This window comes from Stigmatopora nigra, chromosome 7, assembly GCF_051989575.1.
Source record: "Stigmatopora nigra isolate UIUO_SnigA chromosome 7, RoL_Snig_1.1, whole genome shotgun sequence".
Classification (NCBI taxonomy): Eukaryota; Metazoa; Chordata; class Actinopteri; order Syngnathiformes; family Syngnathidae; genus Stigmatopora; species Stigmatopora nigra.
The window spans coordinates 1,269,247-1,295,950 of record NC_135514.1 but is presented as its reverse complement, the minus strand read 5'-3'; the positions used below and the strand labels follow the sequence as shown (position 1 = coordinate 1,295,950).

Below are 26,704 nucleotides of genomic sequence, written 5' to 3'. Positions count from 1 at the left end.
TTAGAACACAGTTGGTTTAGTCGCCCAAGTGACATTTTAAGTTAGTACTTTAAATTATAATCTCTGTTTTAAAACATTATTATAAAAGTCAAAAGTGTCAGTGATATGGCAAATGACACAGCAACTTTTTGGGTTAACAAACAGATTTATTGTTATGCCTTGTACATTTTTCTGATTCCTCTTTTAGGACATATCAAAATATAACAGTTCAGGCAGTGACAAAATATTGCAACGTTTGGGTTTCATTTATTCGGTATGAAGTATAAAAACAAACAGAACCATCATAAATGGGAATGGATTGTTTCCTACCCACAGAAGTCAAACCATTATTCACAAAAAAAGCATAAATAATAATGTCCAGTGTTGTAAAAGTATAAGGAAAATGTAAACTATTGACGGGAAAGAAGGTAGTGCTGCAGAGTTGGTGGGAGACACAGCTTGTCCATGTGGTTTTGCCTTTGCAGGCCTACATGATGGCGTATAATGAGTCCACACAGAGCCATCAAGGCTGGGGGTTCAGCTGAAAAGACAACGAAATAACAAAATATATTAATTATGACAGTCCAAAAATCCACCAACAAAAAGCACTCACAAATGGCTCCGTTCAGGTATCGTAGTCGTATGCAGGCTCCTCCCCTTACGCTGCTCACTGCTGGGAACAGCTCCACGCCGCGGGGGAGGTCTTTGAAGGCGACACCCAGAAAGTGACCGTCGACCACGAATCCAATAGTACCTGCGTCTGCATCCAAGACCATGAGGGTGCACTCAGGGATGGTAAGCGGTATATTTGGCGTATCTCTGCTTGACGTGACTTCTTTACTGTAATATTTCCAACTCTTTTCTGGGTATGTTCCTTGACTTTGTCCATTATGCCAGAGATGATTGCTTTGGAGTTCCCATCCCCAAGACTGGGAATCTGACCCCAGCAGTGCATTGTATCCTGGGGCCTGCAGAGGACAGTTTTGCCTGGAGAATCCCAAGACTGCATGACTGCCTCTCTCCTTGGGGTTCCATATCACCTCCCATACGTGAAGTCCGGCTTTAATCCCCTTTTCTGCCCTTACCCCGTCGCTGCTCAAATCCACGGGTAAACGAGTTGCTTCCTCTCTGTTAGCAGACAAAAGGAAGTGAGGGGAGCAGTGAACTGAGCTCCAACGCGAGCAACTGTGTCCTGGACGAATTGGAGAGTTGTTTAAAATGATCTTGAGGCGAGAGGACATGGGGACGGCCAGAGAACTGAAACAAGAGAGGGAAGGCAAAGGCTTTTTTGTCCTGCCGTGCAGCCACGTGGATAGCGAAAGTCCCATTGGTATTAACTGATCTGTTGGGGGACACAACAAAGTTTTTATTGTTGAAAAAAAAAAAAAAAAAAAAAAAAAAAAAAGTATATATATATATATATATATATATATATATATATATATATATATATATATATATATATATATATATATATATATATATATATATATATATATATATATAGAATTGAATTGAATGTTTTTTTAATTGTCTTCATATAAGTATAATGTGATGTAAAACCTCACCACAAAGTGCACATTAACAACAATAATTAATAAATAAATCATCAAGAAATAAGTAGCGTCAACATAATAAATATAGTTAACATAAATTAGGTTAATAAAGTAGGGACGTGCACAAATAACAACAAAAAACGAACACATAATCAATCAATAAATAATAATAATAATAATAATAATAATAAGTAATAAATAAAAATTAAAAATCCTCACAGGACAAATGAATGAGAAAAAATCTTTTTAGGATCTTACTTGTGATGGAGTCTTTAGTCTGACAGCAGTGCAGACAGTTGCGTCCGCTTAAAAAGCCTCTTATCGCATCTATCGTGGGTATTCACTCCCCCAACGATTGCAATATCTGACACCGAGTTACGCAAAGACAAATATCCCTGACAGAAATCCTTTTTTTTTAACAGTCGTTAGTCTATCATTCATTTTCTGAACCGCTTATCCTCACAAGGGTCGCGAGGAGTCGAGAGTCAAATACATTTAAATTATATTAACACGAGCTGGTTGTGCTTTTAGATTTGTAGAGTTTTAGCGCGTTCTATAATGGACGTAAACATAAATAGCGAAACATAAAAAGAGAAGCAAATTCGGGCTTTTGACTAACAAAACGAGAAAGACAAAATAGAAACCAAAACGGCTCATTTTTACTCTAGTCATGCGCATGCGCAAAGGTCGTATTTATCCCTCAATGTTGACTTTAGTGATGCTAAATGTCAATATTAACGTTTAATTAAGAAATAGTATTGCCTTGTAATAGGCTAAACACATACATATTCACACAACAGTCATTTACATTATGAGTGTCCAAAATATGTCTTATTTTATAATATTTTTCTCCTGTTTTAACTGCAGTAGCTGTAAAAGTCAGCCCACCTTGGTTGAAATAGTGTTTTCGTGTAAATAAAAAAATCCAGACGAAATAATTTCCCAAATTAACGAATTTGAGAACCCCATATTCAAACATCTCCACTGCAAAAATTATGAGAGTCATTGTTTAACCACTAGAGGGCACCATTGTTCCTTAAATGTTAGCGATGCCTCGCGTAGATTTGGCCGCCTGTTGGTGCTGTTTATCGGGCATGTGGATGACTTTCTGGGGGTAGAGCTACCTCCCTCTTTGACCCTGCCTCGCCGATAAAAAAGAAAAAGAAAGCAGGGAAAAGGGGGCTGCTGTGGATGCACCACGGGAGACAAGAAACGTACGGCTTTAATTAGGGCATGCTCAAGCTGCACAACATGGAGAGCTGCCGCTTACATGTACCAATTTGGAGTACAAACTAATGTTTACGCTTATTAAGTTGCTCAAAGCCAAAAAAGATTCGGCGAGCTACTTTGCTTCTTTTTTTTTTAGCTGCTGATACCCTCATCTGCAATGATGCGAGCTGTGGTATGGAAAGGGAGTTGGACCGCTATGCTAGTAATCTTCCTTATAGGATTGCTCGTTTCACAAGGATCCTGCAAAACGTCAGATGAAGGTATTAAAGCCACGAGCCGAGTATTTTGGCCCACTTTGACTTGTCTGCAGATTGATAATTTGTAGTTTTTTCGGCGGCTAGTGGTACTGCTAGCCGGGCGGGATGCTGATGGAACTTAAACTTAGCTAGCCTAATGATAGCCATGCTAACTATAGGCTGGGAAAACTTGATTAGTGTTTAGCTTTGTGTTCATTCTTTAAAAGTTGTTTTCCTAACATCCTTTGAACCAGTCCCGTTTTTTTCCTATTAATCTGTTTTTAAGAGACAGTTACCTACAGTGCAGTCTTATTGTCCAGAGCTGAGAAAGGGGGGGGGGGGGGGTGCTCTGCTGTGCATTTCATGATCTAAAGCAAGTCATATTTTATGTTAAATCTTTATATTGTTCATGTAGAAGTCTATTCAGTACCAAGAAATACAGACCATACTGGATTCGCAGTCAGCAAAACCAGCATCAAAACGCAACTAATCCAGAAAAATAGCTGGATTTGTTGTGTTTTGATACTGGTCTTGCTGGTGCAGAAACCTGCATTTACACTAGATTTCTTAGGAGTGAGTTGTCATATTGCTATATGTTTATGATATGTGTGAATTTATGGGTAAATGTTTGACACAAAATTGGTGAAAATTGGTGCTCATTATGCAAATGTTCTGCGATCCGCTGGCCACCGATTCAGGGTGTTGTCCCCTGCCTCATGCTCGAATATCTGCTGGGATTGGGTCCAGAACCCCTGTGACACTTGTGAGGATAAAGTGGTTCAGAAAATGAATGAACGAATATGCAAAGGTTATTTAAATGACACATTTGCTGAGAAATATCAGCCTGTTCAAATCCTGGTTAGCAACACTGTGGGTGCCTTAGTTTGTTGACTCACAATTTTGCAGTTCTGCGACTGAATTTGGGTCCTGAACCCCATCCTTTGGGGCCCAAGGACTGCTTATAGTAGCTGAATGACAGGATTTTCCTATATGAGTGCAATGACAAAAAGATAGCTTAGATTATGACAGTCATAGAGTCAAATCCTCAGCAATTTGTAACATTCGTCCAAGTTGAAAACCATTGACTGAAGGCATTGCCACATACACTGGGGGAAAAACAAGTAGAAGTCGCTTTGGAACCAGAGGACAGTGAAGTATTGAATTACAGTCGATAGGATGATGTGGTTGTGCATCAAAGGGCAGCTAATGATTGAGTTATACTGATATAAAAATTATGATAATACTATTCATTCATTAAAAAATTATATATAATATATATATATATATATATATATATATATATATATATATATATATATATATATATATATATATATATATATATATATATATATATATATATATATATATATATATATATATATATATATATATATATATATATATATATATATATATATATATATATATATATATATATATATATATATATATATATTATATGTTATATTTAAAAAGAAACATTGGGATAATTTGGATTAGTAGGTTTTGAAAAGCTTTAACTTTAGTAACAGCAGAATGATTAGAAATATTTTCCCATTTTTAAACTACTTGTACATGCAGTTCATTTTCTATATAGTAATTGCTTAATGACATTAAATGTTCTGAAATGGTAACAACACAAGATGATTTCCTGGTGTATTGCAATCTGAAGCACTAACCAGACACTAATATTAGTAGATGCCAATATTGGCTCATTTTGTAAATAGGTGCAAGTTCAATTTCTACTCTCCTTTTTTTGCAGTCTTGTGACCAATGCCAAAGTATTAGAGCCCAATTTGAGAATTGTGAAGTAGATTTTGCTCACCACCCACCCACCACCATGTTTTCTCCAATAATACTGTCTTCAATGTATCCATCAATTCCCTTGCCAGAAAAAAATAATTTAAATTGTTCCAATAATAAAGTAGGAATGATGATGATGATTATTAGTATTATTATTAACATGAGTGTAATTATAATTATTTTTATTTGATTATTTAATTTAATAAATCTAACTCATTATTTAGTTGTATTCACTGAATATTTAGGTCATTGTCATGTTCACAACCTAGTAGAGGTTATATATTTTACAAATATCCTATTGTAACTCCCCAGAGACATTTTAATTAGATTCATAATGTCCTTCAAGCTTCAGTGCAAAACTCATCTTGTCATATTTACAAACAGGACATAATTACATTATACCAACCAAACATTATGAAGTACAGTGTTGCTATAACAATATTAGTAGTATTAGTAGAAGATGGTAATGCTAAAATGTGGAGCAATCCCTTCTTGTATCAGCATCCAGAGATCTTTTAAAATTATTTTTGTTTTTGTGTGCATTTAACCAAAGGGTAGAGTATGAAGCCCCTCTATTCAATCATTTATCGAGAGGTTTTTATTCCACCTTGAAGGGATAATGAGGATGCAGACAACTTTTTCAGAAACTTGTTGAATTATTACTAGAAAGAGAGTAATTAATTGAAATGTGCTGTCAAGATTTTAACGTTGGTGGCTAGCAGTTGGGCTGAGAATTTTTCCAGGTAACCTGAGTACTATGGTCAAGGATCAGAGTGGGTTGTTCTATTTAATTGATAAAATACTGGGAATATGTCCATGTTGCCGGAGTTAAGTTTGAGTTAATCTTCTGTCTTGATGATGTAACATCGGCATCCTCTTCCCTGCTGTGTTAATGGGATCAACCATTGATTATACCCTTTCTTTTAATCCCAATGAGGTAAAATAACTGGGGCAACACCTGACATTAGTCCCATCCTGAGAAAAACATACATAAATGGATTGATTCCGAGATATGTGACGTGGACAACTAGCTGGTAAATGTTAAGAATATTTAAAAATAATTTCCTTTTGCTTCATCTTGCACAGTCATAGCAAACTCATTGGGGGTGTAGTCCAGTTTTTAGTGTTTATATTACCTGTATATAATCTGCTCTGTGTTTGAATACTAAAATGTTGTCTAGTCTCCTTCAAAAAGGCCATAAATGACAAACTGCTATATGGGGTACAATAAAAAGAAAATGAGTAGACACCAGTGTTTGTGTGTACGTTTCTTTAAAAAAATATTTATTTACAATTGTTGTAACATCATTGCATTGTTTAGCGACCGTTCACTTGTGATAATTAGCCGATCTTCTGTCTTTTGGTAAAATCACCATTGATATGGAGTGGTGAAGGTGTGTACACTTTGTAGTTCTTCTTCAGGCTTCCTGTCGCACCCATGACGGACGGAGTCCAGAGGAGAGAGACGCTTAGCTTGTTTAACAATGATGTCAGCCTGCTGCTGATTTATTGGATGAGAGCTGGGAGGGGTCTGCTGCATTTGTGAGTTCTTGCCTGTCATTCTGGGCTCTCCCAGGGGAGTGTTTTTTTTTAAAGTCAACGCAGCTGGTACCCCTAACAACAGATCCATGAGAGTGGAACAGGAAGTGAGGTCTTGGCGTGCACCAAGTTGAGGTGCACTTTTGGACTTTCCAGCATTCTTTATGTGCTCTTCCAAGCCTCTGTCTTGCTTGCATAGCATACATGATGAAGTAAAGAATGTAGTGAAAGGTCAAAAAGTGGACACGAGGAGATAATCTTTCCGCCATTCGTGAGTTGTCATGCAATTTTGCCATTGGTGTGTCAAAGTCGCGGCCCGGGGGCCAAATCTGGCCCGCCGCATCATTTTTTTGTGGCCCAAGAAAGTAAATCATGAGTGCTGACTTTCTGTTTTGGGATCGAATTCGAATGAAGACTATAGATTATATTTCCTGATTTTCCCCCTTTTAAATCAATTTCAATTCAATTTTTCTTTTGATTTTAATTCAAAAAGCATTTTGTAAAATCTAAAATGAATATATAAAATTTGAATTTTCCACTTTATTATCGAACATAATAAGAAATGTATTGTTTCCTTTTGAAAGGCAAAACATAATATTAAAAGATGTTTTCCCTTACAAAGGAAAAAAAGCTCAGATAAACATTCTTTTGGAACTATTAAAAAAACAGAATATTTAGGGCTTTTGATCCAGTTCCTTTAATCCATTAAAAAAAAAATCTATATATTATATCTAAAATAGTCTGGCCCGCACAAAATCGAATTGACGTTATTGCCGTAACCTGAGTTTAACACCATATAATTTTATTTGAACAAATGTCTAATTTAAAGCAGCAGCTCTGTTTTTAGGTGCAGTGTGCACTTGGGTTGAACTCCTACTATATTGTTAGAGTGGTAACTGGTCGACCGTGGGATCTTGGAGTGGGGGAGAAGTGTTTATCCAAAGTTTATGTGCTGCTGAAGGTGAGCTCACAAGAAACAGACAAAATTAAGTTACGTTTTAGGATGGGGGAGGTGAGCATGTTTGGGCCCATAGAGTGGAAAAACCTCTCAGCCTAAATTGAAAGGTTAGCATGGTTCACTCGGCAGCTACTGATCATACAAACCCTAAACTTCCAAAGTGATTACAAGTGTGTCCTGGTCTGTGCAGCTTTAAGACTAGTGTAAATGTAAAGATTTTTCAAATCGTAATATATTTTTCAGATTTTTCTGATGGGAAAAAAAGTCAATGTTTGTGGTGAGGAAAAATTCCTACTCTTAATATTATGAGAATTATTAAGGCTAGAAAGCATATTTTACTTAAATCATCGGCTTCACTTAACATATACAATTTCAATTGAAGGTTTATTAAAAGTGATCTATCTTAAGTTGAAATACATTTCTAAACAAACATTTTAAAAATCATTTTGTCCCATGATTTGAGCTATTTTTAGAACCTACTTGTTACTCATGAGGTCCATGGGACTTGGTAAGTTTACCCTGGGAGCCATGTTGCTTATCCCTCTCTTTATATAATGCTGCAAAAATAATAATTAAAAAAATCAGTAAGGTCAATACAATAATCCTCCTCTTTACAGCCAGACCCATCTCTGCTCATTAACTCAAAAGAAACTGCTTTTTAGTCTCAAGGGTGTGTTATTAAGAATTATTTGAAATTTCACACATTTTTTTAGGTATTTTTTATGCTGTGTTCATTTTTCGATTAAGGGAAATGGGCTATTGTTTGTGTGGGGAAGTTGACTTGGTCCAGGAAGTTTTCACCATGGTGAGATGTGGAATCCGTTCTCTGTAAACCCGTGCCAAAGGTCAAAATAACAAATAGTTTAAGACAACGGTCCCCAACCTTTTTCTCACTGTGGACCGGTAAACTTTCTATTTTCTCGCAGACCTCAATTTTATACAGAATGTGCATGTTCGTGAATTGTTAACTTTCGATAATTTATAGCACACAAACATCATTGTCATTTGTTTGTCTTGACAGAAGTCACCTTGAAAGTCCACCTGAGTGATGCCAGCACTCAACAACCTTTGACTGGCGTATCCATACAGCTTTTTGCTAACCACACATTGGCAACCACGGAAACCACACAGGCTGACGGCAACACTTACCTGCGTTTCCCATTCCGGCTGGGGACTCCACTGGTCATCACCGCGACCAAACCCGGATATGTGCCAAACTCTGTGCCGTGGACGCCGTCCCGACTCCCCGGTATGTTTCTCATTAACTATACGTGAGTCCCTTGCTCTACATTTTGTTCATGCAGAAAACAGTGGTGCCTTGACATAAGAGTAAAATTTTGGGCAAATATTTATCTTGCGATACGAGACAAATTTTGATAAACGAGCTAAAAGCGAACGTGAGAGGCTGCTCATAAGAACATCATGGGCACTGTCTCTTTCCCCTTAACTCCCTCATATAATGTTTCTGCGAGCACTGGGCGGAGCCTTGCGAGAAGAAATGTATAAAAATGTAAAACAAAATTAGGTTTAAGTTTAGTGTAAGGTTAGATTAAACTTATTTTTGGATGCATTAAGCTCTTATCTCGAGGTACCACTGTATGTGGGTTCATGCCAGGTGTGTGAGCTAATGAGTGGCCCGCTCCATTACTAATTTATTAAACTCCCTGCCTAAAGACAGCCGGGGGGTAGGCTGCTTTAGCCTCCCTTTCATAAACACGCCGGCACGCTCATCTCCCAAATCAACCACAGCGCATCACTGACAAAGAAGCAGCCGTGGGTGGTTGCAAGCGTGGTTATTGTAAGCCAACGACAACGCCGGCCAATTGGATTATCACGCTTACTAGTTCGGGACAATGGAGGAGTGAAAGGCAGGAAGGGAGAGTAACGAAAGAAGTGCAGACTGCCGCGTCAGTCTTATGTCCTGTGTGCCGCCAATGGGAAACAACTGTTATTAAAAATGTATAAAATGGTTTAATCAAGTGTTATGCCTTATAGTAGTAAACAGTCAGTTATAGTCGGATAGATTTAAGATTGTTTCCATATAGCTTTGAATCAGTGCAGTTAATGCACCTCTTTGTACACTTGTTGTTTGTTTTCCAGTGTTTTCCTCCATTAGCTTATATCTCCTGCCTGAAAGAGCCGCTACTCTGACGGTCTATGAAGATTTTGTGGAGATTGTGTCAGATTTCCAAGGTAAATGCAGTGCCTCTTTCCTTTTTTTTTTGTACTAATTTGTCTTTTTGAATGCGGATAAAATATCTTTCAGTACTTTTGCTAAATTAGGCCACTACGCTCAACAAATATGTGCATGCACAGCGGTGTCTTGAGGTACAAAATAAGATAACGGATAAGGAAATGCGGTCACATTTTTGGTGGATTTTGTAACTTGGATTTTTATGTATCTTGAGTCAGTCACTCATTTGCATATTAAACATTTCGTAACCTGAAAAATTCGTACCTAGGGTCACTCATAAGTAGGTTTGAAGGTAAATCTGTTTTCTAAAAAGTGTACATCAAAGTCAATAATAAATGAACTAAAGAAAAAAATAACAACACTTAACAATACAAGGAATGGGTAATACTAGCAAGTGGGTGTCTTTAGAAGTTCACTGAACAAAAAAAGTGTAGAAACTGTCCTTTGGGAATAATAAAATACTCTGTGCTTTAAAAATGCTATAACATTGCATTTGTTTTTTTGCTTTTGTTAGCATAGGCCTCTTTTGTTCAATAATTTTAAAGTCCCCTGTAAAAATGAATTGAGATAATGCCATTGTTACTCAACCTCTTTGAACAAGTGTGATTGTATTAAATGGAGCTTTTTTCAATCAGACAAAATCCATTTAGTTATTAGTTAGTCTTTTGTTTGCTGAGTCTTTGTGTTCTTGGACTCAACTAGGGAGTCGTTTAAAGTATGCGGTCCACAGACTAACAATAAATATACAGACACCATTCACATGTAAACTGTTGCCGCAGGGTAGTTTATGCCCGGTCTGGCACACTTCTAAATGTTTGTCTCAATGAGGCTGGCCCTGGGGAGAGATAAACCGTGGCGTGTGGCACGGAGGGGGGAAGAAGAATGAAATGGAGGGGGAAGATGATCCAATCTGTGCTGGAAAGTGGGGATATGGGTGGAGCATTTTGAAAAAACGGGGGGATGGGTAAAAGTGTCCAACAGAAGGAAGAACATGAGGTGAGAGAAATCTGTAGGAGGGGGGCAAGAGTAGTTTCGGAAGGGGCATACAATGAACAGAAATGAGGTTGTTTCCTTTGAAACAAACCAGGGCAAAGATTGCAACCTCAGCGCTTACCGTTATCTTTAGCCTTATTGTTGCATGTTATTTGAAATGTGCAAGACAGAATTAGCACGTCAACTATACGAACCCTCTTGCACAGCTGGATGTGTGTGCTCACGCCTCGGGAATGTTCTGTTGGACCACAATGATATCACTTTGCCAAGCCAGCCACCAGTGTAGTGTTACACCTTCTATTTATGGAACTTTATTGATATATGCTAAATAAATGCCAGGCACCAAGAATTGCAGCAGGACAATAGTTGGAGTTAGCAAGGCCTAATGACATTTAGAAACACATTCATACATATTACCTATATACTAATACAGTACTCTACAATTCAGTTATAAAATTCAACACAGCTGTTCCAGAATACTGATAAGCAAATTAGTAATAGTTTAAAGACACACCTATTATGCTATCTAATATTGACATACCGCATTTTCTGTGCTATAAGGCTTACCGGAGGATAAGATGCACATTCAAGGAATGGCCTTATAATGTGTTTCATATATAAGGAGCACCGGATTATAAGAGGCAGTAGTAGTAATGGTGGTGGTAGTGGTAGTGGTGGTGGTAGTAGTAGTAGAAGTAGTAGTACTAATAGTAGTAGTAGAAGAAGTAGTACTAATAGTAGTAGTAGAAGAAGTAGTACTAATAGTAGTAGTAGAAGAAGTAGTACTAATAGTAGTAGTAGAAGAAGTAGTACTAATAGTAGTAGTAGAAGAAGTAGTACTAATAGTAGTAGTAGAAGAAGTAGTACTAATAGTAGTAGTAGAAGAAGTAGTACTAATAGTAGTAGTAGAAGTAGTAGTACTAATAGTAGTAGAAGTAATAGTATGGGATTATGTTATGCATCCACTAGATAGAGCTGTAGTAGTAGTAGTAGCAGGGGATTATGTTACACATCCAATAGAAGGAGTTGTAGTAGTAGTAGTTTTTGTTGTAGTAGTTGTTGTAGTAGTAGTTGTTGTAGTAGTAGTTTTTGTTGTAGTAGTAGTAGTAGTTGTTGTTGTAGTAGTAGTAGTAGTAGTTGTAGTAGTAGTAAGGGATTATATTATACATCCACTAGATGGAAAAACATGGTCATTCATCCTTCTTTCCTTCCTTGTTGTGGATTCATATTTTGATTGGCATCCAGATGACGCAGTCAAGTGGTCCCTCTGGTAAAAATGCCCCTTTAGCCTATCACTCACCCTCCATGGCGTAGCATGTCTGGTCTTGATTGGCAGAAAGTCAGACCTTGTTCTTGTTTTTTCCCCTATGATAAAAAGTACCCATTAAGAGGGAGTTACAACAGAGAAAGCTGAAGAACAGAAAAATTCTGTGCAAGTGATCAGAGCAAGATAATGACCTAAAAAAATACTCTCAATTGTTGTTTGCTAACAGTTCAGTGTGCCATAATAAAATATATTTTTCGTGTATAACTAAAAGGAACACAATATATTGAATTTGTATTGAATACAGTTATATACAGTAATAAAGTATATTGCATACTGTATAGTGTGGTGTATAAAGGTTATTTATACTGTATATGTACTATATATATCTTTAATTTATTTTGACTCGAGTGCTGGCAATATGTCTGATTCTTTGAATGGAAATGAAACAGTATTCACTGCCAGTCCTGAATGATGTTCTACAGTAGAATAGACATAGTCAACCCCATTAACAATGTTTAATTTAGTGTAACGATAAATTGTGCTTTGCTATTTAAGGAACCACTACAGACCTCTTTCTTCGAAATAAGATTGCTCCATTTGCACCCCCCAACAAGTGTGTGTCTGTATCCCTCAATGCAGGTTTTAAGCACCAGCCTAGTATTCACTTCCCACGCCGCGCCTTGACTCTTCCTGTCAACACTTCCTACGCCAACGTGAATGCACTGCTCACAGTGGCGGATTCCTCCTCGCACATCCAGCACTTTCCTTACCTGCAGGTCTCTGTCAACAATGGCACAGGTAAGTCCAAAAGGCAAAGAATATCAAAAAGAAAGAATGAAAAAAGCGCTGTGATCTGCTGTTTGGGAGTGCGATTGAGTGTGAAAAATATGGAAAATAGGGGAGAAAGGGCACATAAGAAAGACCCATTAAGTGTGAAAAGAGTGTGTGTGGGATTTTTAATTCTTGGCTTCAATAGCCCTCAAAGACCCCCTTTCCTCTTAGCCAACTCCACTTTTCGCCTTTCTTCCTGCCCTTCCCTTGTTTTCTTTCCTGTCTGTCTTACCCCTTCTGACATCTCTCCTTTATCTCCAATACTTTATTTTGCAAACCCCCCACCTCACTCTCCCTGTCCAGGATCTGAGAGACCACTGGAACTGACGCCTGTGGTTGCCCTGTCAGTCCATCTATTCGCCAGCGACGGAGTTGAGCTGCAAGTAAATGAACCGATCACAGTCTCCGTCCCCTTGCCTGCAGACAATGACCTAAAGGAAAATGATCACATCCCAGCTTGGAGATTTGACCCACGTTTGGGTATGTACAGACAAAAAACACTCAGCTAGGGAAGCTTTCTGCTCTATCAAACACAAGTTTGGAATGTCTCGTATGGATTTTTCAGTAATAAATAGCTTCATCCGCCCTGAAACCACTGCAATGTAGTCTTGCAGTTTTGTTAGAAAATAATCTACCGTAAAATAGTTCTTAAAATTTAGGAAGATATTATTGTGTAGGCCGTATATGACTAAGACACAGGTATATAAAATATTATATATATATATATATATATATATATATATATATATATATATATATATATATATATATATATATATATATATATATACAGATATATATATATATATATATATATACAGATATATATATATATATATATATATATATATATATATATATATATATACATATATATACATATATATATACATATATATACATATATATATATACATATACATGTACATGTATATGTATATATATGTATATATATATGTATATATATGTATGTACATGTACATATATATATGTACATATATATATATATATATATATATATATATATATATATATATATATATATATATATATATATATATATATATATATATATATATATATATATATATATATATATATATATATATATATATATATATATATATATATATATATATATATATATATATATATATATAACTAAAACATAATTTTACAAATACAAATAAATATCTAATCTAATGTAAATGCCATATATTACTGCATTAATGCACCTTATAATCAGGTGGGCCTCATGTATGACATTACCCCATTCATTTGGTAGTGTGCCTAATTCTTTTATCTAAGTCTTTTGTCTGACATGTCTGCAATGCTAAACCAAAGCTTGGTAACACAACAGCTCGCACAGCTGCCGTAGTAGAACATTATACTAATCTACAAAAGATACAGCGTCCATATTATGGTCCAGTGTATGCACAGTGCACTTAGGCAAATAGTGGCCATTCGCAGCTGCAGATGGGAAGTAGGAGTCATTTATTATGAGTGTTGTGTCAAGTCATGTCTAGTGAAAATTCAGTTGGAAGCACAAAAAAAGCAATAACATAGAAATCTTGCATACAAAATATGGAACAGCTAAGTCACATGGCTACCAGTACATAAAAAGGGATGCACACAACAGCAGATAAAATTACCAGGAAAATAAAGGAGTTGATTCATCCCTTGCTGGGAACACATTAACAACATGCCATGAAATTCCATACTGGAATTCATCTAAAATGAGTGTCAATCTCATTTTTGTCACTAACCACATCATACTTTTGGTTTCCCTTGGTGGAATCCCATTCTTTTTTTAAAACCTTCTTAAGACACTGGAATTCTCTTTATATTTTAATACATTAAAAACATATATATACATTCCCTTATTTTTATTCTTTTTAAAAAAAAATGGAAATACAGTATATTTTTCTGTTTTATTGACATTTTTGGAAGCAGAAGAACTAGTCAATGTTATTTTATTTATTCCTTTAGATTTTTGGGTCCATTCATTTTCTCAGCAGTTGCTGTGAACAGACAATTAGTTTCTACCAGTTTTTTCCCTTGTGAGGAAAAAAAGTATCTACATCAATAGTTAAATAGGACATCACATCTTTAATTAAGAGACATAACCTTTTTGAAATACAGTGGCGTCTTGATATTAGAGTTTGCTTTGTTCCAATACAGTTGTGAGACAACAATAACAAACTGTTCTTGGCTTTATCGTCATTCTGATTATTTTACAGCGTTTTGATCAAAGATCCAACACTTCAAAAGGCGCTTTGTTCAAAAGGAAAGGAACACATGCACATTTGTAGCCTCCGCATATGGCCACAGTATTTCCACAGCAGAAGCCATCCCAAGACCCTTCTGCTAGCTCCATCCCTTGTTCCCTAGCAACCACAGTAAATAAATAACAACACTACAGTCACTTGACACCTGATTAAATTTTGCTGAGCAACTATGCGCTTCTTTGTGGTAATGCGCGGGTTCAAATGAGGACATCAAGTAGGCACAAATGTTTTAGACTGTTGAGGGAATATATATGAGTCGGTTAAAAGGTTGTATATATATGAATAGATCAAGCAAGCATGCACTTTGCTTGCTATGTGTTGAAAGGAAGCCTGCTTATATCATTTTTTTATATTATTCAAGTGAAACGTGCAGTGATTCCCTGGTTGAAATGATTCAGACAGAATCAGAGCGAATGTGGGGAGGTCACGTGAGGCAGTGATTGGTATGTGCGTGTGTGTCTGTGTTGCTGGAGGTGCTGAGTCACACAGTCGGTCTATCCCCTTTCTTTGTCGCTCTTATCTCTACCTCCATTTGTCCTCTGTTGTTTCCTGTTAGTAGTGTTTCCCCCATTAGCCATCTTGTTTATTTTGGTCTGTCCTCTTTGGTTTAATTTCTCCCTAAAGATTAGTAAGCGCTTTAATATGGGATAATGCCCACAAACATGGAATATGTTTCCAATTTTGTCCTTGACATCCATAGGAAGTTGCATGTGAATGTTTCCTATCTGAGGAACCACTCGCATGTGTACTGTCCATAATGTGGATTGATACAATGCAAATGCAGCAAAAAATATTTGTTGTAAATTCCTGAGAAAAAACGTTTTCCTAGAATTGCATATGTAAGAATTGAAGATCAGTCCTTTGTTTGAAGATCAGTCCTTTGTTTGCCCTATATCAACTTTTAAATCTCAAAAAGATTAGTAATGGTAAAGGTGAGGAAGCAGAAACTTCATTTTTAGTTACTAAACAACAGTGTTGACAAAATGAAATTCAGCAGTGATGGTGACTTGGCAGATCTTTGGTATGAATTTTTATTCTGTAGTAGAAATCAAACTAATAGATAAGATTAAGTGATGTTTCTTGCTGATTCTCTGCATTGTTGGTGTGGCTCCACATATTATGTGGCTGTGACTTGATGTCCCGTGGTGTATCACCACCCCCCCCCCCCTTTATTATTATTTTTTTTATTTTCGTTTGATCCCGAGGTGGCCTTAAAAATAACATCAAACAAACAGCATGAACCTTAAAAATGTCTTTGCTGGACTTTGATTAGGTGTTGTAGTAGTGGGCCTGTTTGTCAAGGAGAGATCCTGTTTTTAGGAACTTGCTAAACTGGTGCTAAACTTCAGTTGGTACAGAATAACTTTGTGCAAGACAGGAATTTTTAACATTGTTCCAATTGGCCATGTGCACATGCATATCAAAACTGCAATTTTAAAATGCTTAAGGGCTTATTTCAGTCAAAATATCTCAATAAGATTACCACAAAATGAAATAACAATTTTTTTAAAGCCCCTTACAATCATTCTGAGACTTATTGTTGTTCTTAACATATGTAATAAGGGAATAAAAAAACATCCAGTTCATACATTTTTTTTTAGAAAAGCATGACTTATGAGTACAGTAAACCCTTTATATCACTGTTGAGGATTCCATTTTTGGCTTTTTGATATACTATTTCTATTTTGAGTAAGAAAAATTGAGAACTATTTATTTAGAATGCTGACTTCACTGGTTGAAACAAATAGTTTCCTGATATTTGTGCTTAATGTAGATTGTTAATGCATTTTCACAGTTTTAAATTTGTTTTAGGCAAATATTTATGCTATATTTACACTAAAGCATGCCTGAACTGTATATAAATACATTGACGAAAGTGAGGTCACTGTGACAAAGCAACTGACAATGTGACTTTTAGTGATACACTGTCCCCCAGTGGACAAATGCTGCCACGAGTCAGCCTTTCAATGATCGTTTCTTGAACAAATTTCTTTATCTGGGTGTATTTGGGATAATGTGGGGTTAAAATCCAGGTCGGTCCACCTGTGTGGAGTTTGCGTCTTCTCCCTGGGCCTGGGTGGGTTTTCTCCGGGTACCTCACACATTCCAAAGACATGCATGGTAGGCTGATAGGACACTCTCAATCGCCACTAGTTGTTTGTCTCCTTGTGCCCTGTGATTGGCTGTTCCCTAATTCAAGGTGTCCCCTGCCTCTGACCCAAAGTCAGCTGGGATAGGCTCCAGCACCCCCACGACGATAGTGAGGATAAAGCAGTTCAGAAAATGACATGAGATAATTTGTCGTTATATCAGTGTTTTGGTGTGGCATGCTCTTCCAGTTGAATATGAAGTAATAGTATGATGATGCGTCTTTGTGCAGGTTCCTGGATAAAGAGCAGTTGGGGTCACGTGCAAAGGGTGGAAAACCAACTCATCCTCACTTACATTGCTCCACAGCTGGGATACTGGGTGGCTGCCATGTCACCACTCAAATCAGGTGAGATTTGCTTTGGTATGACACATATATGACCCAAAATATTTAATTCAACAGGAAAACGTGTTTTTTTGAAAAAATATTTTCACTTCATTTTACGGTTGCCATTTGCCCTCCAACAGGTCTGCTTGTTGCCAAAGACATCAACATGTACCATACTATGTTTCTTTTGGCCATTCTCGGAGGCATGGCTCTCATTCTTCTGTGTTTGCTCTGCGTCCTCCTATACTACTGCAGGTGTGTTATACTATGAGCCAATGTATGATACTCATGAATATTTTGGCGGATGAGTGGTCCTGGGTTCGAATATAGGTCAGTCCATCTGTGTGGAGTTTGCATGTTCTCCCCGGGCCTGCGTGGGTATCCTCTGGGTACGCCGATTTCCTCCCACATTCCAAAAACATGCCTGGTAGGCTGATTGGACACTCTAAATTGCCCCTAGTGTGAGTGTGAGCGTGAATGGTTGTTCGTCTCTGCATGCTCTGCAATTGGCTGGCCACTGGTTCAGGCCTGAAGTCAGCTGGGATATGCTCCAGCACATCCCACGACGCTAGTGAGGATAAAGCGGTTCAGAAGACGAGATGACCGAGAAAAAAAAACGTTTGTTCCTGTAATAAGTGATTTGCCTTATTTTTTTGTTATCTACTTGAAATGGGCAAATTTTTGTCACAAATTTATGTAAAAAATGTTTACTGCTTCTTTGCTGCATCTGTTCATGTAAAGGGATTCCTCTTTTGTGTTGCTCAGGCGTCGTTGTTTGAAGCCCCGAAATTGTCACCGTAAGCTCACCATGTCCTCCGGTCTGGACACCGGCAAAAGAGATCAAGCCACATCTATGTCCCACCTTAACCTCATTAACAATGAGGTTGGTCTCTGCTCAGTTTATGACAAAGTACTTTTAATTTACTTTTTAATTATTAGAGATTGGTCACACAACCTAATGCCTCAGACAAAGAAACGGGCAAATTGAGAAATTCAGGAAATAATTCTTCATCTATCTTATATATAGTGAAAAGCATTTTGTAACTGGATTTTAAAAAAAAAAACTTTTCTTGCCCACTTTGATGTTAAATGTTTTAAATTGTCATTTCAATTTGTTTGCATTACTATCACACACATTACGCTTGACTAGACAATACATTGTATGATTTTGAATGATTTTATTTATTTATTTCAAAAAATGTTTCCCCTCAGGTACAGTTGGAGCTTGTTTCAACAGCAACGGAGGCCGACATGACGACGCCCATGTTAAAACCGTCTTCTTACGGACATGCGGACGAATCCGTCGCCCGAAGCCTGATACAGCACAGCAAACACAGCCGTTCTTCTCTGGGCAACAGCCAGCACGGCTCGTCCCTCGGCAACCTGACGCCTCGCGGCAGAGACTGCCACCAATCCGTAGAGACCATGCAACTAAAGTCGGGTGGAACCGACCGAGGCTATCGTCAGTCCTTCGCCTCCGTCTGCTCGTCAGGCAACCACGTATCCGACAGGCTATCACCAGCCAAGATGGGTCCATTATCCGACCATCAACTGAGCGGCGTTGTCCTATGCCCCACGTCCCCACCACGTTCTCCCTCTAGAGGCGAAGGAGGCGAGTGCAGAGCCCCCGATTACCTTCTCTCCCGCTCCGTCGACCACCTGGAGCGGCCGCCTTCCCTCACCCGGCCGGGTCAGTTGCTCTGTTGCGCCTCTGTGGACTTGCTGAGCGGCGGCGAAACCTACCCGAGAGCACGCCCCACTCTGGTCATCCCCGCTCACTACATGCGCCTACCCGGGGAGCACCCGCTCTCGGGTCAGGCGCTCCTACTCCAGACGGACCAGCAGAGCGAATTGGAGAGCATCCAAGCCGAGCTCAACGCCTCCCAGCCCTCGGGACAAGCGCCCCGAGACCGCGTCCCGGGTCCCGCCGAGCGGGACGACGGCGAGAAGCTGGCATCCATCCCGTCGGCGCTGGGCGAAACGGGTCTGGTGGAAATCAACAGCGAAGACACGCTTCTGGCCGAAAAGACTTTAATGAAGCTCAGGGGAGGGAAGCCCCTTCTGCATCCGCGAGCCTGGTTCGTCTCTTTGGACGGCCGCTCCAACGCTCACATTCGACACTCCTACATCGATTTACAGCGGGCCGGTTGCAACGGCAATCCCACCGGCGCGGGAGGTCCGCCGAGCGGCGGGCGCAGGCACGGGAGTGCCAACGACGCCAGCTTGGATTCGGGCGTGGACCTGAACGAGCCCCGATTGGGTCGAAGGGGACGAGAAGAGGAGCGAGAGACGGAGAAGCTTTGCAAGAGCACAATGCCGACTACAGCCTTCACTCAGTTGGTCTACGTGGACGACCTGGACAGGGCGGAAAGCGAGGATGCCCTCAAGTACGACTCCCGGTCTTCCATCAAGGGAGAAGCGGAGATGGTCCAAATCCACGCCGAGCCTCCGTCTCTGCCCTCCTCGTCGCCCGCTTCTCCTCTCCCGCTGACGCCGCCGGACGGCGTGACTCTCAGGAACAATCGTACGCTGCTGTCCACCTCCCCCGAGAATGACGTGCCCCACGACGATGGGGAGGAGGAGAAAAAGAGCCCCTGGCAAAGGCGGGAGGAGAGACCCCTGTTATCCTTCAACATGAAATAAATCCTCAGTTGATCACATGATACTCATGTGCCTCTTCAACCTTTCTATAGCACTGACAAAGACTGACCTTACTCACCAAAACTTCAGCATATAGGTGTACCTGTTTTGGATTCATCTAATCGTTTGAGTGTCAAGGTCAATATTTCTGTACTTTGTTTGTCCCCAGTTTTGCTCTTTAACCGGGAGTTCAACGTGGGTGCATTGTTTCCATACAATCCCGACTCAATCCACTTTGATATTCAAATACCTGAATTTAATCGGAAAGACCCGACCGGAACACTACTTTTTGGGACTACTGCACTGTTATCCATTGAAAGAAGGGACCGCTCAGAACTTTTATAAACTTTTTTTTGTTGATATATGTAGAATCTAAACACATATTTGCAACTGTGTCAGCACACCGGAATGCACACGTTTCCTGACGGACTCTGGAGAGACTTTTTTTTTTGGTATACAAAACAAAATAGATGCCTTTTGTTGGAATAGTACAAGCCAATGGAGGATTGCAGGAACTCTTTTAGGCATCGGACAACTGGCAGTAAACGCACCACTACAACTTATCTTGTGTGTTTCCATTGCTTATTTTGTTTCTGCACAAGTGTGTTTGTACAATGGCCGATAAGTGTCAGGCAATTTGCCAAAAAAATGACGACAACAGAAGTGGATTTGTGAGAAGCAGATTAAAAATTGTAGATACAATTTAATAGAAATCACTTTGTGACATATCTGGGTTAGGCTATTAGAAGTATAGTCTTATTCCGATATGGTCGTAAAGCAATATCAATTTAGCATTTGAAGTGGGCTCCTGTTATAAATCTACTTCTGTTGTAGTCATTTTGCATTTATGCTATTCGTGTTGCTGTTCTAGGGATGTGTGTTTTTGCCTGAAACTTCTCACCTATGTTTCACATGAACTGAAAAAAACACAAAACTATTATCTGCACTGTCGTGTAATCAGACCACCCAGCTAAGGATGTAATACCACTACTAGTTATGGCACCTGTATACTGTGTAATACTTTGAAGGGTTTTTGTACAAGTTAAATCACTGACTGGGATAATATTGCTTTTAAAGGCTATGCATCGCTTTTATATAAACACCTGCTTGATATGCTTTTGTTAACACTAATATTTTGATTGTTAACTTTTAAGTTATTCCACTTAAGGGTTGCTCCACTCCAAATATTTTAAGGGCTTTTCCCCCCACGAGCCTAAGTCCTTGTTTTTATTTTTTAGCGTATGTGCTTTTTTTTTTCTTTCCTAAACTGAAACCAAAATAATTTCCCTTTGCAGTATTTTCCCATGTTCCTAATGTTCCAAGTGCCTTTTCTTATGATGCAGAATTCCAGAACAGTTTGCTATGTTTACTTCTCACCTTGTTTTGCCCTTGTCTTGCCTTTTCTCCTCTACCTCAGCCTTTGTTATCGTTCCCGAGCGAAAGTATGCAGTAACTTGCAATATTCTGCAATGCCATCTAGAAGCACTCCGTTGGTTTTCAGCTGAGTGGGGAATTGGTAAAGTTAACAGGTTACTTTGTGTGTGAGGATGAACATTTGTTTCAAAAATATATTTTTCAGTGTGATGCATGTTTTGTCTTGATTTTTAATAACCTGACGGGTCTATATGAGAGCCTTGGGAAATAATCAGATCCGCTCTTGGTACATATAGTCATAACATTCATATTAGATTTTTGGTTGTATTGTTTCTTTAGCAGGTTGAATTGATGCAAGTCTGTGTTCTGAGCAACCATGCACATTTGAGCAGTTTCCAGTACATGTACAATCGGTCGTTTACATGATATATTTGAAGTTATTCAAAATAAAACAGATTGAAACAAAAGTGGTGTGTGTTTGTGATAGAGCCAATTACCGACATGGTCTCATTTTCCACTTTGGTATGTACAAATGATAATCTATTGTTTTGCTAAAACAAAGATTGCTAAAACGAATGCTGCGAGGGTGCTGGAGCCTATCCCAGCCAACAATGGGCAGCCTGTCAGCTAATCGCAGGGTATAAGGAGACATCCACTCATACCAAAGCACAATTTTGAGGGATAAATCAGCTTTCCATGCATGGTTTTGGGATGTGGGGGCAATCAGAGTGCCCGGTGAAAACCCACACAGGCCCAGGACATCTACACAGGAAAGCTGGAACTAAACAGTAATTGAACCCTCTATCTCAGAACTGCAAGGCCTATGTACTAACCACTATTCCACGGTACCCCATTGACATGATCCAACTAATAAAGTGTCTAACTTTCTCATAGGTCAGCCAAAAACGATATCTTAATTTTATGAGACGCCCCTGCAAGTACCAATACAAGTCAAGATGTATTTTTTTTTCGTTTGGCACTACTTCATTTTGTCCTCAGGAGGGTGCTGTTTCCCTTCATCGAATTTCTTTTGTTTTTCCGGCGAGTCGCCGCTAGCCGCGATCTCTATCGGACTGCATTCGGTCAGCTTTTTTTTGGTCACCGTTAATGATGGCGGAGGACAGCGAATCCGCCGCCAGCCAACAGAGCCTGGAGCTGGACGACCAGGATACCTGCGGGATAGACGGGGATAACGAGGAGGAGAACGAGAACGCGCAAGGGTGCGGACGGCCTGTCGCACATCGCACACTTTATGCGTGTGCGCGTATGTTTATGCGTGTGAGCTCGGTGGCTAATGCAGTTAGCTGATAGCAAACATAAGCAGAGCACCGATGCGGGAACGTCCTTTCAAACCAACAACCTCGTTCAAAGTTAAGGTTTCTAAGGGCCACGATGGCCGTCAACTCGAACTACTTGAATATTCGCTACTCATGCCGGTGTCTTGATTGCCATTCGTTGCTATGGCAGCTAACGTTAGCCAGCTGCCTCCCTGACTCGATGTTGAGCGTACTGATTCGAGTCCATATGTTGTTGCAAAAAGAGATGAATGACTAGTCTCATCACTATCACTGCAGGAGTCCCGGAGCAGATTTGGGGGCCAAGAAGAAGAAGAAGAAGCAGAAGAGGAAGAAAGAAAAGCCCAGTTCAGGAGGAGCCAAGTCGGACTCTGCCTCTGATTCTCAGGACATCAAGGTGAACACTCCATCCATTCAGGACCATTTTACATCTAAGACAATTCATTCATTCATTGTCCTCACAAGGCCCGCGGGGGGTGCTGGAGCCTATCCCAGCTCACAACGGGCACCAGGCCAGAGACACGCTGAATTGTTGGCCAGGAATCACAGGGCACAAACAACCATTCACCCTCACACTTGTTTTTTTGGTCAATATTCATTTCATGCATGATTTTTTAAGTGTAAATCTCTTGTCTCCAGAATTCTGAATGTTTATCGCAAATATTTTCCGCTAACGTCTTCTTACCACCCGACCAACTGCATAAGCGCTAAAAATTAGCCATCCCTAGAAACATAGCCAAACAAGCAATCTATTAAGAATGAACCTAATATTGATATATTTGGAGCATAGTAAAAAGTTGCTGTTTGAAATCTCCCAGGGAAAGGATAAAAATGGCACGTTTGTAACGTAACTCAAAAATATGTTCCTCATTGGTCTGTCCTCAGTCTTAAAGCGCTTCATGTCTGTTATACCTCTTCAGAATCCTGGTTTGCCCCTCCAGAAGCTGCAGGACATCCAAAGAGCCATGGAGTTGCTGTCCTGCCAGGGCCCATCTAAGAGCATTGACGAGGCAACCAAGCACAAGTACCAGTTCTGGGATACGCAGCCGGTGCCCAAGTTAAGTAAGGCCACAGTATTTCTCTTCTAATGAATGAGCGGTTGACAGAATAGGAAACAACAGTAGTCAATAAGTCTGTGACCTGTGCGCAGACGAGGTGGTGACGGTTCACGGGCCGATCGAGGCCGACAAAGAGAATATCAGGCTGGAGCCGTATTCTTTACCTCAAGGCTTCATGTGGGACACACTGGATCTCAGCAATGCGGATGTAGTGAGTGCGACTAATGTCTCAAATTGAGAAATGACACGGTTTCATTGGCTATTAAGTCATGAGGTGGTGCTTTGTTTTGTTTTAGCTGAAGGAGCTGTACACGTTGTTAAATGAGAACTACGTGGAGGATGACGATAACATGTTTAGATTCGATTACTCACCGAACTTCCTCAAATGGTAAGCACTCGCCTCGGTAGCTTTTCTGACTCCTAACAGTGTACTATTGAGGTTAACTTGAAATCAAGATATTTGACATTTTACCAATATCATTGATTTGCACGCTCATTCAAATGCAAAAAAATGGACATTTCAAACAGTCACAAAGCCACAGATTTTCCAGACCGAAATATATTCTAATTAGAATGCATGTTCTCAGCTCTAACATGTATAAAATGTCTTCTTCCTCAGGGCTCTACGTCCGCCTGGCTGGTTACCTCAATGGCACTGTGGAGTGAGAGTGTCTTCAAATAAAAAGCTTGTCGGTTTCATCAGCGCCATTCCTGCAGATATCCGCATCTATCACACGTGAGTATTCATCCCCATACTCGCACTGACTAACAGAGAAAAAAAAACACACAAAAAAATGCAGCGCTCCGCCCAGTGCTCGTAGAAATATTACACGATGGAGTTGCGACCAGTAAGACAATGATGTTCTTATGAGCAGCCTCTTGCGTCCACTGTATGCTGGTATATCAAAATTTGTCTCATAACTCAAGCGAAATATTTGCTCAAAATTGTTCTCGTTCCTCAAATTGCTCGTATGTCGGGGCACTCGTATGTCAAGGTATTGCTGTACTTAAATGCTACTATACCTTTACACACTCACAAAAAATGATTCATGGTATCCTGCCAATAGTAAGAAGGCAACATTTTAGCTCTTAGCTAATGTGCAAGTTCCACTTACTCGGCTTTGAGAGAGTACGCAGCGCAGAAGAGTTCAGGAGTTAATATTTAAGGTCATGTCGGATTTCATTCACATATTTGTGCTGCTCTAGGTCAAAGAGGATGGTGGAAATCAACTTTCTGTGCGTCCATAAGAAGTTGCGCTCAAAGCGTGTGGCGCCAGTGCTTATCAGAGAGATCACGCGGCGAGTCAACCTGGAAGGAATATTCCAGGCAGTGTACACGGCAGGCGTGGTGCTGCCTAAACCGGTGTCCACTTGCAGGTAAGCATTCGACCCTTGAGATAACTCTTTCAAACAAATGCCAAATAAATAATACAATTAGGATGCTGATGACCAGTACAGCCACTTTATAAGTAAAGGCAGTGAAGTACAGTTAAGCATTTTGTCACACAGGTATTGGCATCGTTCTCTTAACCCCAGAAAGCTGGTAGAAGTCAAGTTCTCCCACCTGAGCAGAAACATGACCCTGCAAAGAACAATGAAACTCTACAGACTACCAGATGTAAAGCCTCCCCTCAGCCCAGTGTCTCCTATTACGAGCGGGATTCACTTAATGCAGCTGCTCATTGGCTCCTCCGCAGAACACCAAGACGGCGGGGCTGCGGTCGATGGAGTGGCGCGACATCCGGCAGGTGACCGAGCTTCTTCAGAAGTATTTGCGACGTTTCCAGCTGGCGCCTTCCATGAATGACGAGGAAGTGGCTCACTGGCTCCTACCGCAGGAAAACATCATAGACACTTATGTTGTTGAGGTAACTGTAATGTATTATACAATATTCTTTTTTTTTTTTCAAAGCCATGAACTAATGCTACAAACCTTACTGAATAAGTATTTGATTTCCTGCTAAGTTTAAAAGTTTTCATACTCACTTAGATACCACTACTTAGATTTTAAGGCCAGCTTTACTTGAACAGCGATAGAAAGCATAACAAATCAAAATGACATGAAAAATGCAATTTTTGCATTACGTTGAGAGAAATAAGTATTTGTGTTCACGCCACCACGTTTTTTGCAGAGTGCCGCTGGTGTCTTGACCGACTTTGTTAGTTTCTACACGTTGCCCTCCACAGTGATGCATCACCCCCTCCACAGGACCTTGAAGGCCGCATATTCCTTCTACAACGTTCACACGCAAACGCCGCTTCTGGACTTAATGAATGATGCACTGATCCTCGCCAAACTGGTAAGTTGACACACCATCAAAATAAAACGTGGAAAAAGTGTATATTTTACTGACTGATGTCATTAGGATTGTCTAAATCTACTCAGAAATGTAATTTGTGCTCAATCTAGCATCCAGATTATATACACTAACAGTCTTTTTTTTTTTTCCTCAACAGAAAGGTTTTGATGTGTTCAATGCCTTGGACCTAATGGAGAATAAAAGCTTTCTGGAGAAGCTGAAGTTTGGTATAGGCGATGGAAATTTACAGTATTACCTCTACAACTGGAAATGCCCCTCAATGGACGCTGATAAGGTCAGCCCACAAGATTGGAGTTTTATTATTATTACTTTTTAATGTATTTAAAAATTTTAAAAAGATGAAATTTTGTGTTTCAGGTTGGCTTGGTCCTACAGTAGCCTTTGTGGTTGCTATACACACACACACACACACACACACACACACACACACACACACACACAATTTCACTCAATGAGGACACAACGTCTGGCCATTATGTACCCTACACACACGGGTCACTTAAACCAGACAAATGTGGGAAGAGAACTTTGTTACCAGGAAGATTTTTTTTTTTCTCCCCCTAAATGCATTTTTTCCAACTCGCCTTGAAGTGGGGAAAAATGAATATGTTAATAATACAAAAAACAAAAAAAACAGTTGAAATCTTCAACATTCTGAACGTG

The 26,704-nt window shown here is 39.5% G+C and overlaps 3 protein-coding genes across 6 annotated transcripts; 2 read left to right on the top strand and 1 right to left on the bottom strand.

Moving 5' to 3' along the window:
* Window positions 1–170: 170 nt before the first annotated feature.
* On the bottom strand, window positions 171–14,970 carry LOC144199480 (SPRY domain-containing SOCS box protein 4). Of its 2 annotated transcripts, XM_077721142.1 has the most exons (4): window positions 14,717–14,970; window positions 11,792–11,856; window positions 593–1,321; window positions 171–520 (listed from the first exon to the last, which is right to left on the bottom strand). In XM_077721142.1, exons 2-4 carry the CDS (start codon window positions 11,796–11,798, stop codon window positions 390–392), a joined length of 867 nt encoding a protein of 288 aa, XP_077577268.1. In that variant the 5' UTR covers window positions 11,799–11,856; window positions 14,717–14,970; the 3' UTR covers window positions 171–389. The 2 variants fall into 2 exon arrangements, with proteins under 2 accessions (XP_077577268.1, XP_077577269.1); XM_077721143.1 differs by lacking the exons at window positions 11,792–11,856; window positions 14,717–14,970 and adding an exon at window positions 1,794–2,426.
* On the top strand, window positions 2,577–21,834 carry fam171a1 (family with sequence similarity 171 member A1). 2 transcript variants are annotated; one of them, XM_077721141.1, is made up of 10 exons: window positions 2,577–2,749; window positions 2,902–3,025; window positions 8,326–8,553; window positions 9,405–9,497; window positions 12,398–12,556; window positions 12,893–13,069; window positions 17,258–17,374; window positions 17,494–17,608; window positions 18,119–18,236; window positions 18,566–21,834. In XM_077721141.1, exons 2-10 carry the CDS (start codon window positions 2,923–2,925, stop codon window positions 19,994–19,996), a joined length of 2,541 nt encoding a protein of 846 aa, XP_077577267.1. In that variant the 5' UTR covers window positions 2,577–2,749; window positions 2,902–2,922; the 3' UTR covers window positions 19,997–21,834. The 2 variants fall into 2 exon arrangements, with proteins under 2 accessions (XP_077577267.1, XP_077577266.1); XM_077721140.1 differs by having other exon boundaries at window positions 2,577–3,025.
* A 567-nt stretch (window positions 21,835–22,401) lies between these two features.
* Window positions 22,402–26,472, top strand: nmt2 (N-myristoyltransferase 2). Of its 2 annotated transcripts, none has more exons than XM_077720283.1 (12): window positions 22,402–22,587; window positions 22,942–23,059; window positions 23,604–23,724; window positions 23,813–23,931; window positions 24,017–24,108; window positions 24,340–24,456; window positions 24,927–25,097; window positions 25,230–25,338; window positions 25,418–25,588; window positions 25,853–26,020; window positions 26,178–26,315; window positions 26,399–26,472. In XM_077720283.1, the coding sequence occupies exons 1-12, from the start codon at window positions 22,475–22,477 to the stop codon at window positions 26,417–26,419; spliced, it is 1,458 nt and encodes a 485-aa protein (XP_077576409.1). In that variant the 5' UTR covers window positions 22,402–22,474; the 3' UTR covers window positions 26,420–26,472. The 2 variants fall into 2 exon arrangements, with proteins under 2 accessions (XP_077576409.1, XP_077576408.1); XM_077720282.1 differs by having other exon boundaries at window positions 23,583–23,724.
* The last annotated feature ends 232 nt before the right edge of the window (window positions 26,473–26,704 follow it).

Bases quoted from the DNA above. Each gene is read 5' to 3' on its own strand.
- fam171a1 (XM_077721141.1), top strand. From the start codon at position 2,923: ATGATGCGAGCTGTGGTATGGAAAGGGAGTTGGACCGCTATGCTAGTA. The intron at 8,554-9,404 runs GTATGTTTCTCA...TTTGTTTTCCAG, and splicing joins GACGCCGTCCCGACTCCCCG to TGTTTTCCTCCATTAGCTTA. The intron at 9,498-12,397 runs GTAAATGCAGTG...CCCTCAATGCAG, and splicing joins GATTGTGTCAGATTTCCAAG to GTTTTAAGCACCAGCCTAGT.
- LOC144199480 (XM_077721142.1), bottom strand. The intron at 521-592 runs GTGAGTGCTTTT...TTGTCTTTTCAG, and splicing joins ATACCTGAACGGAGCCATTT to CTGAACCCCCAGCCTTGATG.
- nmt2 (XM_077720282.1), top strand. From the start codon at position 22,475: ATGATGGCGGAGGACAGCGAATCCGCCGCCAGCCAACAGAGCCTGGAG. The intron at 24,109-24,339 runs GTAAGCACTCGC...CTTCTTCCTCAG, and splicing joins TCACCGAACTTCCTCAAATG to GGCTCTACGTCCGCCTGGCT. The intron at 26,316-26,398 runs GTCAGCCCACAA...TTTGTGTTTCAG, and splicing joins CCTCAATGGACGCTGATAAG to GTTGGCTTGGTCCTACAGTA.